Here is a 10,000-nt window from a genome sequence, read left to right on the forward strand (position 1 = left end):
AACCCCAGTATTGCGACCACTCAAAGCCGGAACGGGCCTGGCGTGAATGGGTTAATAGCAAATTCCTTTAAAATAACACTTTATTATATCTGTTCAGGTGAAGGCTTTAACACTTCTTCCAAGAGGTCATTACCACCTTTAAGCATGATGTCACAAGATCATGTGTCAGAGTCTACTAACAACACCTCAAAACTAGAACTGCAAGTTACTGCTCAGAAACAATTCATGGAAGAGATGCAAATGAACCATCAACTTCAAAATCAGTCAGGTGAGTCTATTGACCTTTCTTTTTTTATAGAAATATCAGAAAATTTATTTATAGTTAATGCACTTGGTGGTTTAGGTTTGGTCCTGATGACAGCCTCAAGACATTAATGATGTTATTCATCATGATGCATTTGATGTTAGGGGAGAATGGTATCCATTGTTTTTTTTTATTATTCTAAGATTAATTTTCCAGTTGGTATCTGTTGGTAGTAGTTATATTGCTCCTGTATGTTCTAAAATACTGTTTTGATTCACATTCTGAACAGTTTTTCATATGTAGTAGATCTCATAGTTTACACCTCAGTAATGCATATAAAATCTAATGTAGAACTTCAAATGAAACACATACATCTATATCACAGTCATCTTTCAAGCTAAAGTGGTTTGGCTGATGGCAGAATATATGGTGGAAAGATAAGTCTTAATAAAGCTCACTATGACAAGCTCAAGAAATATAAGTCAAGTTTCCAGTCATTTGTTGTCACAATCTACTATAGTCTGTTCACTCAAATCTGATTGCTGAGTAGATACAAAGTTGGGTTGTTATTGGTTGAGGCAAAGCAGTGAGGGGTGTGAGTAGAGAAGGAAGTCACTTTGGTTACCAGACAAGAATGACAAATTGTTGTGGGAACTCTGGCTCTCTACTTGACCTTAGAGGGTTGCAACCTGGCACCTCTCAACCAGCAGTGGCTCAGGATAGTACTTCTGTTATGATTAGAATTCGTATTTATATCAATAAGAAAAGCAACATAGATCATGAAAATATTGTAATAATGATAACGATGCTAATATAATACTGATGGTAATAATAACATCAGTACTATCATTACTATTATGATGATGATTATTATCATGATCATTTTCATCATTATTATAATTGTTTCACTCTCATTATTCTTATTATCATCAATTATAATTATAAAAATTATCATATAATTACTATCATGACCATTATCACAATGATGATGATAATGATAACAGTAATGATGAATGTGATGTTGATGATGATGATGATGAGGATGATAATAATAATGATAATAATGATAATCATCATCATCATCATCATCATCATCATCATCATCATCATCATCATCATCATCATAAGAATCACAAGTGTCATCGTGATCTTCAAATTAAGAATCCATTACACTGATTGTGTTTTTTGCTGTTCCCTGCTCCTGTATCCTGCCAACAGTTCTGTTGCCATTTTGTACTTTTTTTTCAGAAAAGATAAAATGAAATAAAATTAAGGAATAATGCTTGATTCAGCCTATCCATCAGCTCATATCAAGTGTATACACTAATAAAGAAATATTACAGTTTACAATTGTTATTAAAACAAATTCAGACAGCTAGCACCATTACATATAGAGACAATGCGTAACCTTCTTGATTGAGAACACCTACATGTCCAAATTTACTTTAAACATTGCTCACCATTTTATAAATCTTATATGTAACTTATTTTTTAAAATTATAACTATAGATTTTAAGGTAGTTTTTACTTCTTTAGCTCCAGAAATTATTCTATAATTACAATTACAATCATATTACAGTTATGAATATATATCTATAAACCCATTGCTGATGGGGCTGTTTTGGCTCCAAATGGTCCAATTGCTTGGGTATTTCAAACGCGTAAACCTAATGCCTCGGGCTATTTGCCCTCTCTGGCTGCTGCCAAACGCTAAGTGCCCGATCACCTGGTGTGCTGGCCAGAAGGAAAGCCATGACAAAATATCTTGTCCCTGGTGGCTCGTCCTGCCACCACATGATGTGATATCTTGTCACCCTGTTTTAATGGGTCAATAAGAAGAACTGTCGATTTAAAATATTTCTCTATGTTGCATCTTATCTTGATTTCAAACATTGCTTGGCTCCAGCTATCAGACCTGAGTGAACAGACTATAGCACAAATCCACTACCACTTTCTCCTGTTGATACCCATCAGCAGCTCAGTATCTGACCTGCATTCAGTGGCACAAAAGTTTTGCAGGATGATTTGCCTCTTGCTTTTGAATAGTGTTCTTACAGCTTTTCCTATTCCATATTTCCCTTCCTTTATCCTCCTCTTCTATTCCTCCCTTCGTTCTGCTGTAACAAAATGAATATTGAAGAGAGTATTATCATCTTTGTGTTCTCATCTTTTAAAGTACTTACAATTTGATCAACTTCAACATATTTTGCTATAAGTTCATTTAATATTTACCTTAAAAAATGAATTAGAACACATTGATAATTCTTTCATAAAAATCAGACTTTTCAGTAATTTTATTAGAAATAGGCAAAAAGAGAAGAAAAAGTTCTTTAAATTTCTGCTAATTGTTCACTTTTCATTTCCCATGACTTAAAAGATGACTCATAGTGAACTGAACATTGGGAATACCTCACCAAAATGCATTTTCAATATTGCAGACATTTTTTAGGTTTACAAGTTTGTTCATTATTGAACACAAGGCTGGCTTCTATAGTTAGCAGTGCAGTTAGTGAGATTTTGGAAGTGCCCAGTCTAAATTTGGCCTTTCCAATGGAAACATTGATTGTATAATAGGGAAGTGACTAATTAGAAGGTTGCCAGTCTGTATTACCACTTAAAAGGAGGATCTACTGTAATTTTCCATTTACTTTTTAAGTTCGTGCATACAATGTTTGGCTAGAAAAAATAATGTTTGACCCCATTAAATTACACATGCGAAGGTTAGCCAGAAAACCAAGTTGTGCTGATATCTGGTGAATCTAATAGGATGTCAGAATATCACTCATGACATTATCAATCCACAGATACTCAAGCTGTACCTCCCCATATGGCTGAAGCCATGTTAATGCAGAGTCCACTTGCAACATCTCTCCTACAATCTTTTCTTGCTACATCATTATGGTTTGGCTCACCAGATACATCAAAGAAAAAGAAGACTGGAGGGCAAGCCAAACAGAAGCAGTTGCAACAAGTAATTCTTGGACTTTTGTAGTTCATTATGGAAACACTTTAGATTTTGAGTAGAGTAATGATGTGTCTTTACAGATGGTTTTGTATTATTTGCATCCATGAAAGAGATTAGTTTCTGATAACAGATTTTAGAATAAGACTTTTGAATAGGAAAAGCTATGGTAAGTTTTAACATTTTGCCTTGAGCTAACCCACTCATGACGGGACGGCAGAGAGTTTTCTCCTGGGAGATGCCATGCTGTGCTCCTCACAGCGTCATTCATCCGCCTGATTCTATAGGATGATACATTTTTACATTAAGAAAAAAGTATATATAGAAATGCAACTACAATTTGTATATAGAAATGTAACTATGTAAAATGTGTATTCATGAAGAGAGGCCATGACATGATAGGACGTCATTTGTCATGAAGAAAATATTCCAGTGACATGATATCACGCCATCTGGTGTGAATAGGTTTACATCAGGTTATGTCATCTGTCATGAAAGGGTTAACACAAGTTATGTGGCATAATTTTTGTTATGGTCAATATTTTTACTTGAACTAACTTGAACAATATTTATTTTTAGTTAATCATCATTAGAGCAAAGTTTCCCAAACTTCTGGGCACCTTGAAGCCCTTGAACAGAGCAAAGGTTTTTCACAGAGCCCTAACAAGTCAATTTCTTCGATAATAATGAAAAACAATAAATCCAAATTTGAACACTAATCATATGATATTTGGGGGTTCCTTGGCTGTTGGTTAAAGCAAAGGGAGCCCACCACAAATTAGATGACAGATTTGCTTCTCTGGATTATTGGTGATATGAGTCATGAAAATCTAAACCAGGAAATGGATGCTCAGGATGAATGTATATGGGAATAAACAACAAAGATATCTACAATGTATCTGATTAGGCGAAAGAAAAGCACAGCTAAAGTATAGACTTTATTTTTGTTCCTCATGCATAGACAGAAAAAAAATTATGTGATAGGATTATTAATAAGTATTCTGTATAAAATATGAAAACTTTTTTTTTTCCCCATTTTCTTTTTCACAATTTTTTCTGTAACCCGTTGCTGACTGTGGATAGATTCACTTACCCAGGCTCCAGGATAGATTTTATATCTGTGCGAGGCAGCTTCAGCAACATACCTTGATTTTCCCCACTCTCTTTTAGTCACTCATTGTAGAGCTAGAGCCATTTTTGTGGTTTGTTTTATTGTGTATTTTACTATTTTTAGAGACTTATATCTGTCATATCACAGGCTCTATCAATTCTGCAGTTGACTGAAATTGTAGTTCAGGGTCCATATCAACTCATTTTTTTTCTTTATACTCAATGTGATAGAATTATTGCTGTTTTAGGGGATAAAAAACAACTTTATTTTTTCGTATTTGTGTGCTGTCACAAACGAACACACTTCATTCAAAATGAAGATAACATGAAGAAGTAGGGAAGAGGAAGGAAATTTGTGCTTTTGACAGTGAGTGCCACAATAAAAGGCATCCCCACTGGCACAGGGGCACATTGTAGGCATTGTGGATGGTGTGAGTCACCTTCTTCCTCTCATTCTGCCTGCACATCTTTCATCTGCAGTACTTTAGAGCAAGAGGTCGGCAACTTGCTATATGCCATTGCTCTATAGAGATAGTGCTTGTTAGAGACCATAGATGGATGCCATTCAAGGCTCTCTCTCCTGCTGGTGCTAGAATAAAGTGGTGTCATCTAGGTTTTGGATGTGATTTGAAACCCATTTGGCTTAATATTACGGCAGTTATAATAATTATGACTGCAATTGTCAACATCACTCGCCCATTACTCATAGCACAATAAAATAACATAGTGATCCAAAATCCCCAAGTGTCATTATGCCCATTGTCAGGCAAGAGCTCCTGCGTCATGTATGATGAAAAAAGACATCAGCTGTTGTTGACGGATTAAGAAGCATTTGGTTCCCCATTAACCCATTGTGTATGGGTGTCATGACAGCACTGATTAGGCTTAAACGACGGGTGTCAATGTGTACATGATGCGACATCGTATTTCTTTATTTCATTTTTATTACATTGTCATATATGATTGCTATGTAAATAAAATTAACAGTTACAATAATTACATTTTTATGAATTTTTGAAATTCAGGTCACTGAAAAAGGATAGATTTTTAGATATTGTCATAGTAAATAGTGCTTGTGATAAAGTTACTAATTCCTTTTCAACATTTTTTACATACCTTAATTGCTTTTAATAGGAATTACTTCTGTATGATATAAGAGATTGTTCTTACACCACACATGAATATTTGCAGGATTCTGATGACCTCACAAGAGAGACCTTAGCTGTTGCTGCTGGATCAACTAAAGATAAAAAGAAACGCCAGGAACTAAAGAATACTGGCCAGAGTTACGTGAATACCAAGGGGAAACTTGTAGATGCTAAGAGAGTGTGGCCACAGGACTGTAGTAGGTGTGTTCTTTAATCTGAATGACTTTGTATTTGATTAAGAGTTACTTTTTGTGTACCTTATATTTATACCTATTTCCATAGCTTAATTCTATAAAAGTTATCTTACTTAACTCTACCTTGTTGAGAATACTGAGGCCAAACACCATAGCTTCAGGTTGATAAAATTTTGACATAGATGAATAATTGACTTTTTTTTATGAAACAATTATGTTTTTTTCATGAATGCAGGCATATAAAACTAGCAGGGAAGGATTTAATTTCAAAATCATGATATGCTGTAATTTTTCATTTCATGCTACAGATGTCCTTTAAAGTGTAATGCCAGAATAAGTGAAGAAGATCGCCTTCGTATATTTGCTGAATATTGGGGCTTGGCAGATTATAATTTGCAGAGAAATTATCTGGCAGCACATATGCAAAGAGAAGAGAAGTTAGGTCCTAGTGGACTTCTAAGGACAGTTATTCTGTACTTCCTTTCTCGGGATAAAGACACAAAATTACAGGTCAGTATCACTCTCATTTTGTTTATTATTAGTAAATACCTCTTTAACTTCTATTATTCTTATTAATCTGTTAACGATGGGGCTGTTTTGGTTCCAAATGGTCAAAACGCTTGAATATTTCAAACACGGAAGCTAACGCCTCAGGCTATTCACCCAGTGCACCAGCCAGGAGGATAGCCACAAAGAAATATCTCATCTTCAGCGGATGACGCTGCCACCACTTGACGTGATATCTTGTCACCCGTTGTTAACGGGTTAACAGGAAAAATGGAATATGCTATTTTTTCATTCATGTTCTGCTATCAAGCTAAATAAGGTTAATCAGAAATGTAATATGCTTTTCTCTATAAAGAACTGCAGTGAATAATGAAATAAGAGAATGGTGCATTTAAATCCATCCACTAGAAATACATTAAATGCAGTGCAATTGGTCATATTAATTGTGCCTTAATTTGCAAATATAAACTTGAATAGCTAACATCAGTGATGCTGCACTGTTCCTCTCAGAGTGCTCTACACCTGCCCAATTCTTATGGATGTTGAGAAGCTTTTATGTATTTACTTTTTTTTTTTTTTTTTTTTTTTAATGAAAAGTCAAGAACAATGTGTATATATACATGCAAGTGCATTGAGTAATATACATACATAACTATATAAAATATTTATTTAGAGGGAGAGATCAAACTGTGATAGGACGTCATCTGACAGAACAAAATATTCCCATGACGTGATAGCACATCATCTGGAAGGAATAATTTAAATGTACTACTTCCTACTTGAAATCTGTAGGATTCATTCAACATGGTAAATGAATACAAGTTTGAGACTTTATATTGACCTTCACTTATACATTTTATGCCAAATATTACCAGATGCTGGCTACTAAACATTAAAACCAGTGGTGCTTTTCTAAATAAGGAAAATAGTGAAACCCATATTTAATCCATTTGTGCTGGGGTGCATTTTTGCCTACTCCTGCTTCTGCCTGAAAGATTTCAAGCACACAAGACTTTTCCTGTTGCACAAGGATGTGCTGATCCTCACAGAGCATTTTTCACCCACCCTATCCTTATGGTTTGCTTGATTGCATCCAAAATGTAAAGGCATGTGTAGAAAATATTGCCATGTTAACCCGTTAACGATGGGTGACTAGATATCACGTCTAGTGGTATTTGGGCTACACGCTGGGGACGCGTTATTTTGTCCAGCCCGGCGCGCTGGCTCGCGGCCAGTGCGGCAGAGAATCCCAACGCGTTAGGCTTATGCGTTCAAGAGTCCCGGAATTTTGGTCTTTTTAAGCCGGATTGGTCCCGTCGGGAACGGGTTAAGATGAGATATCATAAAAAAAAAAGAAAAATATGTTACAGCATTGTTTTTCCAGTGTTATTTTAATGAACTTTGTCCATATTCTTCACTACTATGTGATAATACCAATTGAAATGAATGAATCATACATGTACATATGAGTATATACATTTACCCTGTTCTTATTTCTTGCTTGATTGCATCAAAAATGTAAAGGCATATGTAGAGAATATTGAGATGTTACAGCAATGTTTTTTCTAGTGTAATTTTAGTGAACTTTGCCCTGATTCTTCAGTTCGATGTTATAATACCAATGGAATGTGAAATCATTCTTTTATAGTGGGGCAAGCAAAAGATGTTTTATACATTTTTTTTTTTTTCCATAAAAGATAATGAAAATATAAACATGTACATATGAGTATATACAAAAATAAGTGATAAATATATAGATAGATATACAAGATATATACAACTCCTGCTCCTTATCCATCTTTTCTTGCTTCTCATCCTTCACCTCCTTCTGCTGATCCTTCACCTGGTAATCCTCCACTACTCCTCCTTCTACCTTTGTTGTGTGTGGAAGCGCCTGAAACACCTCCCTGCATGCAGAGTGACCTTGCTACATCTCTTGTAACATTGATAAGGTGTAAATTCAGGAAGATTGGTCCAAGTCATAGGGTAGTACTGAGCCAGGTGGTCACTTAGGTCTACACCCTTCATCCTGACATTGTAGTCCATCACTACACAAGGTTTGCCATGAGTGACCCCTCGTCAGCAGGTTGGAAGGGTGACCATCTCGTTTATGTGGACCATTGACAGATGGTGACAATCCTTTTGTCCCACCAGGACAGACTAAGCATACCTGTCCTTGTGCTCTGATAGTCCACGCCGCCACAGACCTTGACCTTCATGTCCCTAGGCATGGCCATCCGGTTTGTTCCCACTGCACTGGTGGCACGGGCTTGGAGGTAGTGAAAAAGGGCAGGCGAGCTCTACCAATTATCAAGGTGCAATTCATATATCGCCACAATCCTAGCCAATTTAGATCCGGAAGGTGCAGGTGTAACCAGCTTCTGCACCATTGCTGGCAGAGCTTGTACATCTTCATGCTGCTCCTAGCCTGCTTTGAAAGGTTATACTTTACAGCATGATTGTGCCCCCGGAAAGCCCAAGGACTCTCGTCAACAGCTACTAGCTTGTCAGGGATAATCACCGACAAGAAATAGTATTAATTACTGGTTGAAGCTTCCACAATTGGTCATTGATGGTGCGGGCATCTTCATTGTCTGGGAAGTGGAAATACTTTGACAGGAAATCGAAGCAGTCTCTCGTCATCGTCTTTGGGAAAAGAGAACAATGAACCTTGGGATCTCTGGACCAGAAGTGCCTCTGTTATGGATGAGACTGCATGGCCATCAAGAGCTGGAGCCCAAGATAGGCGTACATATCATCAACAGAGGCATCCTCCCACTCCCTCGTGTGATAGGAAGTGGAGCTTTCCTGCTGGCCCGCAAACTTGTGCTAAGAAACATTGTTTATTGAAACCGTTGGCTTCGTTAGTAATTATTTGCATCAACTCCGTAATCAGGAAACAGTTGAAGAGTGGCCAAGTGATAGAAGTTCACTGCAAGTGATCAGGCTTGATCCCTGGGGGGGCTGCGAGGGATATTCTGCTTCTGCTTCCACAAGAACCCTGGAGTACAAGCGGCATTTTGCTGCAAATGCTGCAGGACGACTTGTGATAGTGGAGTATAGGAATCAATTAACTTTCATTTTAAATGAAGTCCAATTGATGATCACACTCACTCTTGGTATCATCATTGCCGCTCGCGCTGCTACTATCACGTTGCATTTATCCCAATCAGAAACAGGAAAAAAGTGACACAGGCCTGAACGAGAAAGATGGGTATTCAGAATTTTATTGTATACTTACTAGTTTTTTTTTTTTTTTACATCCGTTAAGACAAAAATAAAATGTACACATAACACAACACTTACGGGAACTCCCTGGTCTGAAATTTGGAATGCCAAGTGATCAGAGCTCCTATGGGCAACAGAGGGACAGGCTGAAACGAAAGGACATTGAGATTTTTCACATACACAACTTTACACAACTTTGAAAACAATCATTAAACATTAAGTCAGTATCATAGAAAAGAAACAAGTTCATACACAAAATAGGTAGATTTACAATTACAGTATCATAGAAAAGAAAGAAGTTCATACACAAAATAGTTAGGTTTACAATTACAGTATTATAGAAAAGAAACAAGTTCATACACAAAATAGGTAGGTTTACAATTACCTACAGGATATAACTCTTCATCTTGCTGCTCCTCCTCACTACCACTATCGTCCTCGCAAAAAATTAACGTAGAAAATCACAAGACACATCAAAAATTGCACTTTATCACTAAATATCTCAAAAACTTTGAACATATCACAAAAAAAGACAAATTCTACAAAAAAAACAACAACTGTACACTTACCACATTCATAAAAAAAGGAATTGTCGTCAAGAAATTGA

General features: G+C 36.4%; 1 protein-coding gene across 2 annotated transcripts in view; it reads left to right on the top strand.

Annotated features, from left to right (window-relative positions):
- The window catches only part of LOC122264405 (uncharacterized), a 48,433-nt gene that overhangs the window by 20,891 nt on the left and 17,542 nt on the right, over nt 1-10,000 (top strand). For both annotated transcript variants that reach the window (XM_086537993.1, XM_086537998.1), the window contains exons 6-9: nt 98-268; nt 3,049-3,215; nt 5,508-5,665; nt 5,967-6,168. In XM_086537993.1, the coding sequence (XP_086394119.1) occupies nt 98-268; nt 3,049-3,215; nt 5,508-5,665; nt 5,967-6,168 (698 nt within the window). The remainder of the gene's footprint in view (nt 1-97; nt 269-3,048; nt 3,216-5,507; nt 5,666-5,966; nt 6,169-10,000) is intronic.

The sequence above is a fragment of the Penaeus japonicus genome, unplaced genomic scaffold, assembly GCF_977035675.1.
Source record: "Penaeus japonicus unplaced genomic scaffold, GWHDUDI00000001_assembly GWHDUDI00000001, whole genome shotgun sequence".
NCBI lineage: Eukaryota > Metazoa > Arthropoda > Malacostraca > Decapoda > Penaeidae > Penaeus > Penaeus japonicus.